This window comes from Argentina silus, assembly GCF_951799395.1.
Source record: "Argentina silus genome assembly, chromosome: 2".
Lineage (NCBI taxonomy): Eukaryota > Metazoa > Chordata > Actinopteri > Argentiniformes > Argentinidae > Argentina > Argentina silus.
Genome location: NC_139656.1, coordinates 16291455 through 16308569, shown reverse-complemented (window position 1 = coordinate 16308569; position 17115 = coordinate 16291455). Strand labels below are relative to the sequence as shown.

Sequence of the window (17115 nt, the reverse complement as noted above, 5' to 3'; positions counted from 1 at the left end):
TTAAATATAATTGATAATAATTATGTATTCGTCACAGTAAAAAAACATACATATTTAATGCAAGTACTTGAACAAGCAAGGCGGTTTCAAATGTTAATGTTTCATTTGCTAGAAATACTACGAATAAGGCGAAAGTACGTCTCGGAAATTTGAGTTACCAGTAATCAGGAAGGAGGAAAGTGTGGGACAAAAGCATTAGCTCTGTGCAACTAGATAAAGGTTGGATTTTATATTGCTCAATTCATTTGGCGTGTTTGGTTTTCACACAATGTATTACTGGTACTTTAGAATGATCTAAACTGTATTTCATAACATAAGCTAACTAATATCAAACGTAACTACCATAGACATACATTGAATTGGTAACTAACTACCAATCATAGCTGCCTTTCTTGTTCATTGGCCTGTGGCTGTGGAATGGCAGGTAGAATTTTCATTAGTTTTTTAGCTACAGTAGTTACTTTCCTTGGTAAAGGTTTACTACTTGCTGGAGCTAGATCTGGTCCTCTGTTAACTAGATCTGGTCCTCTGTCTTTCAGATGTAAACAATATTTCTCCTCTGCATCTTTTCCAGTCTAAACAAGTGGATAAAACAAGCAGAATGAACAGAATGTCAAATCAAAACTTGATATTGATAATCTTTCTTATCAGCAAACATGTTATCGATTCTCCATCTTTATTAATAAATTAAAATTAATAAATTGATTTCCAAAATTGTGGTTTTTGCCCTCAATAGATCCTGCCTGCATGAGAAGAAATGGCTATACCTATAGCCATCCTGGATTGTGATCTACTACTCCATGGACGTGGACATAAAACTCTTGACAGATTCGACATAGAGACAGTGTCAGATGAGTTTCTTTTAACAACATTTGGTTTCCCACGGGAATTTATCTACTACTTGGTGGAACTGCTGCGAGACACCTTGTCAAGACGTACTCAAAGGTCTCGGGCAATCAGCCCAGAAGTTCAGATCCTTGCTGCTTTAGGATTTTACACCTCAGGATCCTTCCAGACCATAATGGGAGATGCCATCGGCATTAGCCAGGCATCCATGAGTCGCTGTGTCACGAATGTCACCAAAGCGCTGGTTGAGAAAGCACATGAGTTCATAGGACTTACCAGAGATGAGGCTACAAAACAGCAGTCTAAGGAAGAGTTTTTCAGGGTGGCGGGAATACCTAACGTCATGGGTGTGGTAGACTGTGCCCATATCTCTATCAAGGCACCCAATGCAGAGGATTCTTCTTATGTTAACAAGAAAGGCTTCCACTCAATTAACTGCCAACTTGTATGCGATGCCAGGGGTCTTTTGCTCAGTGCTGAGACTAACTGGCCTGGCAGCTTGCAGGATAGCGTCATATTTAAACAGTCCCCAGTGTGCAAGATATTTGAAGAACAAAAAAGTCATGAGGGCTGGTTATTAGGTAATATAAACTGGTGAATTTTAAACTGATTTCCCGTTTATCATGTCCACATTAGCAATAATTTTCAGCATTTTGTTGTGTGTTCATCAACAAGCATCCCTCTAACCTAACCATGTTTTGCTCTGCAGGAGACTGCCGCTATCCTTTGAAGAAATGGCTGATGACACCTGTCCAGTTCCCAGAAACCCCCGCAGACTTCCGCTACAACCTTGCACACACTGCCACACATGAGATAGTGGACCGCACATTCAGGGCCATTCAAACTCGTTTCCGTTGCCTGGATGGGTCCAAAGGCTACCTGCAGTACTCACCTGAGAAGTGTGCTCACATCATTCTGGCTTGCTGTGTCTTGCACAATGTGTCATTGCAGTCAGGCTTGGATGCCTGGACATTTGAGAGGACAGAGGCACCAGACCAGTCAGAGGAAGTGGATGAGAAGACAGAAGACGTGGACTCTGAGGCAGTTCAGATCCGCCAGGAGCTCATTCTCAGCCATTTCGGCTAAGTCTGTCTGCTCATAATCAAGAGACAATGAATCATATTCACAGTTGCTTTTACTTGATCAGTGGAGAGATAGAGACAAAATATGGATCAAGAGAAAATGGGCATCATTCAAGCAGGCATGCCAATATTGTGTTTGTGAATAGTTGTGTACAATGTGTGTGCAACAAATTGTCTATATTCCACTGTACATTAAACATTGAAATGGACTGCAGAAAGTTGTTTCTCTTTTTGAGTAAGATTCAAATTAATATATCAAAGAATGTTTGTGTTAAAAAATTATAATATATGTATACAGTTTTATTTAAACACTCACTGCTTTTAATTAAGTGCCTCTCCATCATACTAACACAACTTCATTCTGAATGGCTATGCTCTCAAGTGAGAACTACAAGTTTTAGGGAGTGTTACGACTCAGTTGTAACTAGGGTAAATGGGAAGTGCGTAACAGATTGAACCAACTGAAAGCAGGAATCTTGAGCGCATTGGTGTGAAAAATAAAGGAGACCAGACAAGGGTGGACTGCATTCAACAGTGGTATATTGTAAATAATAACAGGGGGGGGGGGGGGGGGGGGGGGTACAGGCAGTGTACACACAATACAACAGACACACACAACACTAGCAGCCCACAGGCCAAGGGGACACGGATGTTGCCAAAGGAAAGAAAGCACAAACATCTAGGAGAGTTAGGAGAGGCTACTAACTGTCCCTAACTAAGGATCCATAACTCAAAATACTGCCTAATTAACTAAACTACTCTAACTAAGGACATCAAAATATACATGGTTGGCAACCACCCCTTATCTAGTGTGTCTAGACAATAGTTCCACCTACATGTGAGAGTACATAGGCCTCTGTCCTACCTGCCCCAGGGCCTGGACCATACACACAACTACTTACACACACAATCCAAGTAGGGGAAAACAAGTGTCAATGGCAAACGTGCGTGCGTGCGTGCGTGCGTGCGTGCGTGCGTGCGTGCGTGCGTGCGTGCGTGCGTGCCAAAAAAAAAAGAGAAAAAAAAGGCATGAGGACATGAAGAGAGCAACTGGCAAGAAACACACAGCTTAAATACTAAAATGAAGGGAGTTGATTGGGGCCGGACTGGGATGGCAGGTGATTAGGATGATTGGCAGCAGGTGCAGCAATGGGAGTGGTGATGTCGCCCTTTAAGGGAAGAGGGAAAACAGAACAGACACAGACAAACCTACGTGGAACGTAACAGGGAGCAATCTGATACAATAAACCCCAAAGTGTTTACTGATTTAAATTAGCAAATTCTGCTGCACATAATCTTACACCTGCATAGGTGTGCACAATATATGGAAAACTCCTGGCCTATATGGGCTAGGTGTAACAGTCCCACTATTTAGTTATGTGTGGATTTGCATTCAATTTTCCAGTCTTTCATAGCTGAACAAATATAGCTGACAAGTTGGAACTGGTTGAAATTGGGTTAGCTATGGATCACATCTCTCTCTCGCTCAGATTTCCTTTCTGTCTTCACTATCGCTATCAAAACCCCATGAAAAACAAGTGGAGTTTCATATTGAGATAGTAGACCGTCTTTGTTTATCAGCATTTACGTGATTCAAACGCCTTCACAGCACCACCATTTAGCTCCCCTTGGGTGGATTGGTATCCAATTTTGCACGTACAGTTAGGTCCATATATATTTGGACTCTGACACAATTTTTGTTATTTTAGCTGTTTACCAAAACATATTCAAGTTACAGTTATATAATGAATATGAGCTTAAAGTGCACTCCCAGCTTTAATTTGAGGATATTCACATCCAAATTGGAGGAAGGGTTTAGGAATTACAGCTCTTTAATATGTAGCCCCCTCTTTTCAAAAGTAATTGGACAATTGGCTCAAAAGCAGTTTCATGGACAGGTGTGGGCTATTCCTGTTATTTCTTTATCAATTAAGCAGGTAAAAGGTCTGAGTTGATTCCAAGTGTGGCATTTGCATTTGGAAACTGTTGCTGTGAACGCACAACATGTGGTCAAAGGAGCTTTCAATGCAAGTGAAACATGCCATCCTTACACTGCAAAAACAAAAAAATCCATCAGAGAAATAGCGGCAACATTATGAGTGGCCAAATCAACAGTTTGATACATTCTGAGAGAAAAAGAACGCACTGGTGAGGTTGGCAACACAAAAAGGCCTGAATGTCCACAGTGGTGGATGATCGCAGGATCCTTAACATGGTAAAGAAAAACCCCTTCACATCTAGCCAAGTGAAGAACACTCCCCAGGACGTAGGCATGTCATTATCCAAGTTTACCATAAAGAGAAGACTTCACGAGAGCAAATACAGAGGGTTCACCACAAGGTGCAAACCATTCATAAGCCTCAAGAATAGAAAGGCCAGATTAGGACTTTGCCAAAAAACATCTAGAAAAGCCAGCTGGAACAGCATTCTTTGGACAGATGAAGCTAAGATCAACCTGTACCAGCATGATGGGGGGGAGGTACGGAGAAGGCTTGGAACGACTCATGGTCCGAAGCATACCACATCATCTATAAAACATGGTGGAGGCAGTGTGATGGCATGGGCATGCATGGCTTCCAATGGCACAGGGTCAGTAGTGTTTATTGATGATGTGACAGAAGACAGAAGCAGCCAGATGAATTCGGAAGTGTTTAGGGATATACTGTCTGCTCAGATTCAGCCAAATTCAGCAAAGTTGATTGGACGGCGCTTCACAGTACTGATGGACAATGACCCAAAACATAATGCGAAAGCAACCCAGGAGTTTTTTAAGGCAAAGAAGTGGAATATTCTGCAATGGCTGAGTCAATCACCTGATCTCAACCTGATCGAGAATGCATTTCACTTGCTGAAGACAAAACTAAAGGCAGAAAGACACACGAACAAACAGCTGCAGTAAAAGGCCTGGCAAAGCATCACAAAGGAGGAGACCCAGCATTTGATGATGTCCATGGGTTCTAGACTTCACGCAGTCATTGCCTGCAAAGGATTCTTGACAAAGTATTACAAATTTAAATTTTATTTATGATTGTTAATTTGTCCAATTACATTTGAGACCCTGAAAATAGGGGACTGTGTTTAAAAATGGTTGCAATTCCTAAACGTTTCATACAATATTTTTGTTCAACCACTTGAATTAAAGCTGAAAGTCTGCACTTCAATCGCACTCGATTGTTTCATTTCAAATCCATTGTGGTGGCGTACAGAGCCAAAATTATGAAAATTGTGTCATTGTCCAAATATTTCCAGACCTAACTGTATGTTCCTTACAGAGGTCTAGACTTGTGTTCTAAGTTTCATAATGATAGTGCCAACTGTCTTTGATTTATAGCCATTTATATGATAGACCACGCCCACAAGCCCAACAGTGTAGCCAATCATGACCATGTTTAAGATATTTACTAGGTACCCCAGGGCATGTGTACCAAATGTCCGGACATTTGATAAACCATATCAAGAGATATCACAAGATGGCATTCACGGCGCCCCCTTTTGATTGCATGTGACTTTAGGGATATGACTCTGAGAGCCTAATGGACATGTGTACCAAGTTTCATTATGATATGATTAATTGTCTTTGACTTATAAGGATTTATGTGAGGTCATGCCCCTGGACAATTCATTTGTTAATAGCGGCCATGTTGTTCATTCAAATAGTAAACAAAATGGACCCTGTAAGCACCTCAGTCCACTGATGCCACATACCAAGTTTGGCAGATAGGTCAATAACTGTAAAACCCTTAATGTTTTAGGTCTTTTTCACAAAATTCAAAATGATGGAAAATCCATCATGATGGACCTGATGGTCAAAGAGGCTTTTTTGTTCATCATGGTGAGAGGGATCTATATACCAAAATACACTCACTGAGAACTTTATTAGGAACACCTGTACACCTTCTCATGGTGGAGGTGGTGTAATAGTGTGGGGAATGTTTTCTTGGCACACTTTGGGCCCGTTAATACCAATCAATCATCGCTTGAATGCCACAGCCTATTTGAATATTGTTGCTGACCATGTGCATCCCTTCATGGCCACAATTTACCCATCTTCTAATGGCTACTTCCAGCATGACAATGCACCATGTCACAAAGCAAAAGTTGTCTCAAACTGGTTTCATGAACATGACAATGAGTTCAGTGTTCTTCAGTGGCCTTCCCAGTCACTGGATCTGAATCCAATAGAACACCTTTGGAATATGGTAGAATGGGAGATTCACAGCTTAAAAGTGCACCTGAAAAATCTGCAGGACTTGCGTGATGCATCATGTCATCATGGACCAGAATCTCAAAGGAATGTTTCCAACATCTTGTGGAATCAATGCCACAAAGAATTGAGGCTGTTTTGAGAGCAAAGGGAGGCCCTACCCAGTATTAGTATAGTGTTCCTAATAAAGTGCTCACTGAGTGTATATCTATTTGGTGACTCTAGGTCAGGGTGTGGAAGATATGGGGCCGGTAAGCCTAGTCCTGGACTAATTCACACTTCCAATGGCAAATTGCCACTGAGGATGCTTTTTAGTCTAGGACTAGGCGTAAGCCTTGTCTGTTAAACCGGCCCAATGTCTTTCAAAGTTGAATAAACAAGTTTAACTTGGGCACTTTTATTTTAAAGAAATCCTCATTAACATACACCCAAGGTAGTGGACGGAGTTCCACGATTGCCCTTCACGGAACACAGGTCTTTCTATCACGCTGCCAAGTTTGAAGTCTCTAGCATGAAGCATCTCATGGTTTCTTAACAATCATAATAATAAAAACCCTTACAATAACAATAGGGTTCTACTTCTACGGGCGTAGACCCTAAAAAGGTTTGGTCGAAAATGCTTTCGGCATCCACAAGGTTGAGAGTTAAAGGCGCAAAAATAGGCAAGCTGTCTCCATCGCATAGCACGCCTGGCTGTCAACAGCAATAGATCAAATGTATTTAATGAGACTGGAGGGGGCGCGCCTTCAAAAGGAAGAAATTATTTCACTTTGAAAGGGAAACTAAATGCGACGGATGGACAGTGGGCTGAAAACCCGAGAAAAGGGGTAGAGGAGAACAAACACATTTTTGTCTCCTAGCATTTTGGTGAATAATTGGGAGACCAGACAGTTGCGCAGAATAGGCGGACAGAGAATATATCACTAATTTGCAAGATTCCATGCAGTCTTCTGCAGTTTTTTTCTCCTTCAATGAAAATGCGCTAAGTAAGAGTAAGTACGTTTTTAGAACTCTGCTTTGCTTATTCATCGATTTGAAATGATCTTTGTTATCAAATCTATTAATTGGCTATGGGAGACAACGATTCATTAATATTTGTTAACTTAGTTGATGTTTGTTTTATGTCACAAGTCGTGTTTATCCAAATAAACCACCCTATTGCATTTGACTCTGTATCCTATTTCAGGGGTACATTAGAACAGACTTGCATTTTGAAGACGCACCTTTCATTTGACAAGTCATAGGGGCTCAGCAGTACAAGTGAGCATTGGATATAAAGGTTTTGACTGTAGCCTCATGTTTGTCTTCATATTCATACATTCCGATTTTTTTTAATTTTTTTTAATTTTTCAACGGTTCTTGGTAAACTTTTTTTTCCTGCGCTATCGTTGAGACCATGACTGATTCTGGACCGACAAGAAAAATGACAAGGGCCAAATTGGTGATACTTGGACGAGACAACTGTGGAAAGACAGGTAATTAGAGAGTTACCTGTCTTTCCAATTAGAGAGCTGGGCTTTAATTGAATGGGATATTATCTCAGTCAGGACTGAAGTGATAATTCATTCCCAAAGATAAGACAATACTAGTCATAGGAGAGCATATTTTAATCTATAATGGAGTAATAATTGTGTAGTGAAACTATGCTCTTCACCAAAGGCATAGCCACCAGTGAATGTGATTTGTTATTGGTGTTGTGGAGGAACTCTGTGCAGAGGGAAATATTTCAAATATGATTGTGTGAGGCACAAGCACTCATTGAGACTTGCTCTGCTTTGTTTTAACTTCAGCCCTGTGCGTTAGATTCATCACCAAGCGGTTCATAGGAGAGTATGACCATAAAAAGGGTAAAGAGATACTGCATCACTTTTTACTGTCCTTGATGTAAGGTGCCACTAGGCTAGTCTGACAAAGTTGTATGTGATATTCTCACACAGAAGTCACTTACAGGTGCCAGAAAACTGTGGACAAGGATGCCATCGATTTAGAGATATTGGACACAGCCAACAAGGTACTTATCCAATGACATGATGAAGACATCATATAAATACAGAATATTCAGTCTGTATTTTGCAGTTTGTTGAGATGTATTTCTTTCTGCACATCCCTGTGTCAGCCTTTATAAACCAAAGACAGGAAGATGACTCCAACCCACCAGGGCTCAGACAACAACCAGATCCCCATACCATTCCTTTCAAGTCTGTTTTTCTGAATCATGGTGTCTTAAAGTGTCTTGGTCCTTCTATCAACAACATTGACATTGATCAAATGTAATGATGCTGAGAACCAAAGAATACTGAGGCAACAATGAGGGAACACTTAAGGCCATCCTAGTGGATTAAGCACCCCATCCATGACCGTCACTAGAGCTATATAGATATGAAATAATGTAAAAGCAACCAGCTTTTCACTAAAACAGTCATCACTAAATTATGCCCTGAATCAAGTAAAAACTCAACTTATGTCACCATCTCTCTCTCCCTCTCTCTTTCTCTCTGCAGGAGTGTGTGGGTCCTGCAGCCTCTTCTCTCGAGAGTTCCATCAAATGGGGTGACGGTTTCCTTATCATGTATTCCATCACAGACCGTAGCAGCTTTGAGTCAGTCTCACGCTTGAAGAGGCTGATTGATCATGTCAAGCAGACCCTAGGTGAGACCGCTATCCCAACCTGTGTAAACACCAGTCCAGGACAGGGCATGCAGATAGTATCTTAGCACATCTGCACCAGAGTCATGTATATGTATATCTAGGCTATGGCTCGGATGTACATCAGATAAACTTGCTCACAACCCAAAAAAGGCTTTATATGGACCACCCGTCTTTAGATGCGGTATTCAGCTGTTGTCTAAGCGTTGTCTGATTTACTGTATCTGAGTGAATCAATTAACTCATTCATGGCCAGAGTGAGGGACTGGTTTGATCGAGGCTGTGATAAGTTACTTTTTGCTGCTTAAAGCTTTTGCTGTAACAAAAGGCTTAAGACTCTGCTGCTCACCAGAACAGTGAATCCACCATGCAAGGTTTATAAAAACAGATCCTAAGCTTCAGTGGGTCTGCTTATCGTAACTCTGCAAGGCGTTATGGGGCGGTTGCCTTTTCTCAGTTGTCACGTTTACGACTGTGCACAGCCTCACAAATTCCTTGCAAGATAGACCATCTTAAACGAGATCATGTGTGTTTGAATGTTTTTAGGTTTCTGAACTCTGATTTATCCTCTTTTTTTCAGGCATACCTACTGTAATAGTTGCAAACAAATGTGACATGGAGAATGGAAGGGTGGTGCGGACAGAGGAGGGACAGGCCTTGGCCAGTGATCTGAGGTCATTACACTGTTCCATTAATTCACCTGTCTGCTTCCATCAACAACCTTTTGCATTGGGTTCACTTCTCTTATTCCTTACATTTTGTGAAAAGTATGATCTTATGAATAACCAATGCTGAAAAGCAGTGCACTTTGTCAATTAACCACATCCCTAAATTGATCTGTTGTCAATTCAAAAAGCATGTCCATGGATTGAAGTATGCGAGGGTTATGGAGAACTAGACACCTAACCCCATGTCTGTCTTGCGTCTTTCCAGGTGCAGTTTCTATGAGTTGTCTGTGGCAGAGGGGTCTGTGACTGTGGAGAAAGCGTTTGAGCAGCTGGTACGAGAGGTGCGTCTGGAGTACCAGCGCCACCTGCTGGCCATGGATAAACGCTCCCGCATGTTGCAGATGAGACACGCTCTGAAGAGCAAGCTGACCCGCAGCAAGACCATGCAGTGGTGACCAGGCCCGCTCTGATGATTACTGCTAATAAAACAACAACCTTTTACTTGTAGTATCTATACTCAAGTCAGCCCTGTTCCTCCTCTCTACATCTGTTTAAGGCAAAAGTAAAGGACTCATTCTGAAAAATTGGTTGGAGACTTTCACAACATGTTTTTTTAACCCAAGCACACAGTGATTGAAGAGGAGCAGCTCTTGACTGTGGTCATGATGGACAGCTTTTTTGTGTTTGTGTGTGTATTGTATGCCTACACATTTGGTTCACACACATCACAAAGGGTTTCACACAGCTTTTGTATGACACAACAAATCTCAAATTGTGCTGTGCTTTACTGTACTGTAAATCTCTTCTTCCGGGGTCCTCTCTGCACTAGTTCTTCCCTTAGTCGCTGCACTTGATTAAGATGAAGACAGTTGGCCTTACTAAACTGGGATTTTTGAGAATAAAAGAGAACATTGATGTCAACATTTTAGCTATTTTCCATCTTTGTGATATTTTAAATTGATTTGCTTCCTGGCTCTCTAATTGCTGTGCCACTAAGAATTGATAAAGTTATCAGACTTTGATGTAGTTTCTTTTACATTAACTGACATGTATTGTTTGTTATTAGTAATAAATGCCTATGTTCATGGTAGGGAATAAAACATGAACCATGTGGGGGCATTCTCACTTGCTGTAGAAAAGTTGAGATTTACCAAAGGACATACAATGTATCATTATAATGTAATACCATAATGTAATACCATCTGTTATTAAATTGTGGGTAATTATTAAAAAATTATACATTCCGCAGTGTAAATTTAAATGTCATCATGTTTGTTAGCGTTCTGGAACCTGTTGTGTGTTTGTAAGAGACATTTCTCACACCAATAACCCTGTATGACTGATAATCAGGCATTATACAATGTTCACGTAGTAGCCTTCAAATTAATCTTGGACTGCTTGATTCGATTTTTATTGAGTGATTGAAGTATTGATTGTGTTATGAATGTTATGAATTGTGTTATGAGGCCGGCCAGCAATCGGAAGGTTGCTGGTTCGATCCCCGCTCCAGGAGGGATCTGGATGTGAGTCGGTGACTGGAGGGTTACTGGCATCATATCCAGGTCCCTACCAGTGCCGTTGTGCCCTTGAGCAAGGCACTTAACCCCGAATTGCTCCAGGGGCGCCGAAAAAATGATGGCCCAGAGCCCAGCGCTCTGTTCTCCCTGGGGGGGTGTGCACGTGTGTTGTCTCGGAGGGGGGGTGTGCAGTGCGTGTGTTGTCTCGGGGGGGGGGGGGGGGGGGTGCAAAAAGATTCATTCCAACAATTGATGAGAATTGATTGCATTCTTTCTTTCTTTCTTTATACTGCTGCTATCTGACAATTAATCATTCATTACACATCCATACCTACTCATTATTTTACAAGAGGTGAATTCCACTGAGAGAAAAGAGAAAGAGAAGTCACAGGGCTGGACTTTGTAATTTTATTTAATAAAATGGTAAAATAAATAAATACAAATTGATCGAATGCTCCGAAAATCTCCACTTCGTCTGACACTCTGCAATGGAATTTGCCAAACACTGCATACAAATAGCTACATAAAAGAACTTAAGTACAGTAAAGAGATAAAGAAAATCAGTGGGTCACAGGCAAGAGGCAACAAAAAGGATCGGTAACAAAACTGTAGTAAAAAATAAACAAATACTCCTTTAAAAATCATTGTGAAAAAATACAATTGACAAATCTTACAAGTTTGTGTAATAAACCATTTACACTCTATTGAGCACGTCAGACGTACCTTTGACTCTTGCTTGATTTGCTACAATGCATCTGAACAAAGAAGACGAAGAACTGACTATACTGTACTTCAAGAGAAAGCCTTCAAATTGAATGTTAGAGAGGATGAGGTAAGAGGGAGAGAGGTTACAAGACAGGGGTGTCATCTCAATAATCATGGCAATGAAATGCAACTACTATACTTGAAGGCCATAGTTGTGACATGATATAGCATGAGATTAAATGTTTACAAAACTAATCAAGATATGCTGCAAATTAAACATAATGCATTGGTGTGGGTGAAGAAGCTGCTAACTATTCCCTTGCAATGCAAAAATGGATTAATGGAAATCTAAGCTGAATATACACTCACTGGCCACTTTATTAGGTACACCTGTTCAACTGCTCGGTAACGCAAATATCTAATCAGCCAATCACATGGCAGCAACTCAATGCATTTAGGCATGTAGACATGGTCAAGACGACCTGCTGAAGTTCAAACCGAGCATCAGAATTGGGAAGAAAGGTGATTTAAGTGACTTTGAACGTGGCAAGGTTGTTGGTGCCAGATGGGCTGGTCTGAGTATTTCAGAAACTACTGATCTACTGGGATTTTCACGCACAACCATCTCTAGGGTTTACAGAGAATGGTCTGAAAAAGAGAAAATATCCAGTGAGCGGCAGTTCTCTGGGCGAAAATGTCTTGTTGATGCCAGAGGTCAGAGTAGAATGGCCAGACTGGTTCGAGATGATAGAAAGGCAACAGTAACTCAAATAACCACTCGTTACAACCAAGGTATGCAGAAGACCATCTCTGAACACACAACACGTCGAACCTTGAAGCAGATGGACTACAAAAGGGGGTCCAACCCAGTACTAGCAAGGTGTACCTAATAAAGTGGCCGGTGAGTGTACATTTACAACTCAATTAGCCCTGAATTACAGAACACAACAGTATGTCTCTTCCTGTCCATTTTGACAGAAGGCTCCAGCCTCATCAAAGAAAAGGCTTGGGAGCTCCATCAATAAACATCAGATACCTGCTCTGATTCAATAATAGGATGCACTACTAACTTAACTGAAAAAATGAAAGATAAAAAATTGTATATCCTAATTTAGCAGCACATATGCAAATAAAAGGCTTTAAAATTGAGATATTCTTTGGGGTATTTTGGTTGTTCCCATTTTTTCCACAACATGACATTACACTTTCTTTCACATCACAAATGCACGACACAATACTTGAGTTGGCCATGCCATGTCACCCCTTATTTTTGATCCATAATTCACAAAATAAAAACATTTACGTCCATAACATTGAGTACTTCGCCTTTGTAAATTGACGGGAATACTTAATTTAATTGCTTGTCACCATACGTCGGCCAAATTCAATAAACCATTGAGAAACTATACAGTAACTGAACAGTTGAAATCAGGTTGATACAAGCTAACTATTTGCATATGTAGGCATAGATTGTGTTGAGGTGTTCACAGCTGCAGTCTGGTTGTAGGGCATGCCATGCTGAGCACAAAAAGGGGATGTTTTGGCTGATATTATCCTGCTTATTTGTATTGCATTATTGAGGCACTGAGGGCCAAGTCACAAACCTTTTGTAACATTTTTTTTCTCCAGAATTATTGTAATAACACTCACAAAGTAAAACAAAAAGACATAGGAAGTTAATAAATATAAAATATCTTTTCTCTTTATCATTTTATAATATTCTGGGGAAATGGTTCAAATTTAAAATCTTGGGAAATCTGGCCCTGAATTGCCTATACACGTGGGAAAATCATAACATCTACGATTTTTTTTAATAAGAGCCTGTATATACTGTATACCATATATGACTAAATGTAAGTTTACTGTACGTCATCATGGTTGCCATCATCCTATGCATGCCCTGTGAAGGGGCCAATGGTAAAGGATAACACTATTGAGGTGTCCAACCAAAGGTGCAGTTCAACAATTACAAAATGAAATGTTCTTGAGGGCTTTGTGTATAGTACATCCAAATCACAATCCCTATTTGTCTATACACTGGCAAAAGTCAAAACAAGCACTTACCCCTCAGAAAAACAATAGGTCCCTATTAAACCATTAATTTCACTTTCCGTGCAAAGAAAGAAATATTTCCTGAAATGGTACACCACAAATAGACAATATTTCCATAATTCACATAATTTCTTTTGGACAATCAAAACTGACCAACAACACAACAGACAAAATGTATTCATGAGGAGGAATTTCTTAAGGCAACTGCTATACAACGAGTAACGCAGGCCAAGGGGTGGCCTCAACACAAGACTGGACTGGACCATCACATATTCTCTCACCAGTAGTTTCCTCTTAGATTTAAACCTCTTTACATCTTCTAATATTTTATTGTGCTTCCTGGTTCATTGCATTATTACTATAATTCTAATATTCATTCATTCTAAACTTTGCCATAGTGGGGTGGAGTTCAAAGAAGGGCCTTGTAAAATAAGCCTTCAAACTGTTTGTGTTATATTTACTTTAACAGTTAAGCATCAGGGACATACTTCACTCCAGAATCATATAGAACAAACTAGTATGCTCTAAAAAGGCACCCCGTGAGCACCTGCCGTATGATTTCATTAGTGGACCCTGTTATGATATGGTCTTTAGCAATCTTCATGCATGTGTGAAAGAGGAGATGTGAAAGGAATGACTATAGTGATCAAAACGATCAAAACCCGAACTTCCTTCATGTCAGTGGATGATTGATTGCATCTCTAAACGTGAGGACATGAATCTGTGATGACATTTTATGAACAAAAACTACACTTACAAACTGTTAAAAAAGGCGTAAAATGACAAGTTACAACTATGTTGCTGTATAAAACATAATCACAAAACATGGTGATATATTTTGTAGACATGTTAATGACAATATGAAGGTATGTGGTTCTGTGTCAGGTTTCTTTTCTGTTTTTGCCAGCAAGCTTGTGCTTTTCATGTAAGGTTCTTAATAGTAAACCCAAACATCATTTGCAGAAATCTTCACGCAATTGCCACATACTCTCACAACGTATACTGTAATCCTTTGTTTATATAGAGGCCATGCAGAATTTGTGCCTATTCGAGGGGACTCCTAATTCAATCTTTCTTCAAAACATTGTTCAATAAAATAAGACTGTTTCCCTGCTGTTTTTGGATACAATAGCATTTGGCAGTTCAAAATTCAACAAATAAATCAAACACAGGAACATAACCTCAAAAAAGGAAAGCTATTTACATGGTGTTTTTCCTTTTATTAGAGTCATATGACACAGAAAAGCACTTCTGAAGTACTGTAGCATATCTCGATGTATGAAAACAAGGAAGACCTGAATATAAATGGATTTCCCCCGGTTTGTTTCTCTTTGTAACAGATCCCAGAGGCGTGACAAAATGGAACAAATAACCCTCTCTACAACATTTGAAGTGATAGTTTATGCTTTATCCGTAGTTCCCCTTGCATGCCTAAAGCTGCATTCATATGGACTGTATATTCACTCAAATTAATTCCAGCTTTGTTTGTCTCAGAATTAATCAATACAAAAATTGGTAGATCATATAATGCCTATTATATTCTACAGCCTGAATAATGCCTATTCTATCCTACAGCCGGTTAAACTAGGTTAAACTTCAAGATGGAGAATGCAACTCAAGGTAATGTTTAGGTTACATTGAGAAAGTCAGTGAAGCATACATGTCCATGTGAATGTGGCTTAAGACCACTCATCTCAAGATACAGCTAATGCTGTTATGTCTGTCTCTCTGTCTGTCTGTGTGGATCCACGGCACTGAGGCGACAGTGGATACTGCTTGAATGTGAAGCTGGCCCAAGATCCTCCCCCTGTCATGTGGTGTAACTTGATGCAGTGATGTCATGTCAACAACAGGGTATTTGGTGGTTATGATAGGTTCAGGTGGGAGTAATGAGAAGTGGAGGTGGGCGGGAGCTCTTGTAAGACAAAAAGTGTGATTTGGGACAAATGGAATCCCTCAGGCAATACTTCAGTGGTTTACACACTGTCAACAAAATACTGCAGCACAACAGACCTTGTCCCCTAGTACAGTTTCCCAATTCCAAGCTGTTTCTGTGGTGTTTTGGTTGAAGGTTATTTCCATTGTTGCTGGAGTGAGCGTTGTACTGTAGGTGGTGGGTCTTCAGGGCAGGCAGATGTTGGGAGGGTTGTCTTTGGACATCTCTGTTCCATCTCCCACTGAAGCTGCAGACTCAGACTCCTAGGAGACCAACCATCCCCACAAAGAGGCGCTATGGCGACTGTTGCAGGCACACGTTGGTGTGATGTTTATTACTATTATTATTGTTATACTTATTATTAGTAAGAATGTCAATATCAGCATACTTTACTCATATTCTTTGACCACGATTGGCATACCACTGGTACAGAATTCATCCTCCTTTCGTCCCCTTCCATTTCTCAGCCTGATACTCATAATGTCCTTTAGAGACAATTCAATAATACACAAGTACAATAACAACCACCAAAATATAGAGATGTCAGTGTGTGTAAATTGATTGGCAACTTTGGGCAACCTCATGGAGTGCTTTTTCTCTGTTCCTCTCTCTCTCAATATGTTGGGGGTTCCATAATGTGAACCCAGGTTTGGTGGGTGTTATTTTGCACCCTCCACCACATCCACAGGAGCAAGGGCCAGAGTCTGAGGGGAAGAGGAGGCTTTGCTGAGGCTGCTGCTGTTGAGGCTTTCTACCTCCTTCTCCTTCTCCTTCTCCTTCTCCTTTTCCTTCTCTTCCTCCTGCTCATGCTCCTGCTCCTGATCCTCTGCTACCCCTTCAGTGTTGTTGTTCAGGTCATCGACACTGTTGTTGTTTGTGTTTTTGTTGGGATCCTCTGGACTCGTGTTCTCTGTGTTGTCAACACTGGCACAGTCTGTTCCACCGTTGGTCATGCCCGTGGTCTGAATGGGCGTTGATGCTGCAGGAGAAGGGCTGAGGTCCATGCCCTGTATGAGACACACTAGACCTTTGATCTTCTCCAGGGAGCCTTGCATGTCCCTCTGACGAGCCAGGATAGTGTTCTTGGTCTCCATACATCTCTTTAGGAGGGAAATAGGGACAAACACCCATTAGTCATTAATAAATTATTAATGCTACAAACACAGATACTTAAGACTCCTACTTCTAGAAACAACATGTATACCCTCTCTTTACAGTAGCACTAGACAGTGGCCTTTGTCTAGTGTAGCCTCCTCTATTTATTTAACCTTTATTGTAACAGGGAGTCCCATTGAGACCAAGGTATCATTTATGAGGAAGCCCTGCATACATAATTCACAACAATTACAAAAATACAACATTATAAAACACAATCAGGACATACAATTATATTTTTCAATAAAGAGGTCCTCGATCAAAATGTTCAATTGACCAAGGGGCACCAGAACAACAAACTGTA

General features: G+C 40.6%; 3 protein-coding genes across 6 annotated transcripts in view; 2 read left to right on the top strand and 1 right to left on the bottom strand.

Moving 5' to 3' along the window:
• The first annotated feature begins 172 nt into the window (after window positions 1-172).
• Window positions 173-2132, top strand: harbi1 (harbinger transposase derived 1). Its single transcript, XM_083664853.1, has 3 exons — window positions 173-219; window positions 737-1427; window positions 1556-2132. The coding sequence occupies exons 2-3, from the start codon at window positions 758-760 to the stop codon at window positions 1930-1932; spliced, it is 1047 nt and encodes a 348-aa protein (XP_083520979.1). The 5' UTR covers window positions 173-219; window positions 737-757; the 3' UTR covers window positions 1933-2132.
• Window positions 2133-7009: 4877 nt separating this feature from the next.
• LOC310816151 (ras-related and estrogen-regulated growth inhibitor) lies at window positions 7010-10601 on the top strand. Its single transcript, XM_083686173.1, has 7 exons — window positions 7010-7124; window positions 7319-7607; window positions 7923-7979; window positions 8070-8143; window positions 8634-8781; window positions 9359-9452; window positions 9712-10601. The coding sequence occupies exons 2-7, from the start codon at window positions 7529-7531 to the stop codon at window positions 9899-9901; spliced, it is 642 nt and encodes a 213-aa protein (XP_083542299.1). The 5' UTR covers window positions 7010-7124; window positions 7319-7528; the 3' UTR covers window positions 9902-10601.
• A 664-nt stretch (window positions 10602-11265) lies between these two features.
• The window catches only part of phf21aa (PHD finger protein 21Aa), a 36851-nt gene continuing 31001 nt past the window's right edge, over window positions 11266-17115 (bottom strand). For all 4 annotated transcript variants that reach the window (XM_083697350.1, XM_083697353.1, XM_083697352.1 and 1 more), the window contains one exon: window positions 11266-16756. In XM_083697350.1, the coding sequence (XP_083553476.1) occupies window positions 16316-16756 (441 nt within the window). In that variant the 3' untranslated portion in view covers window positions 11266-16315. The remainder of the gene's footprint in view (window positions 16757-17115) is intronic.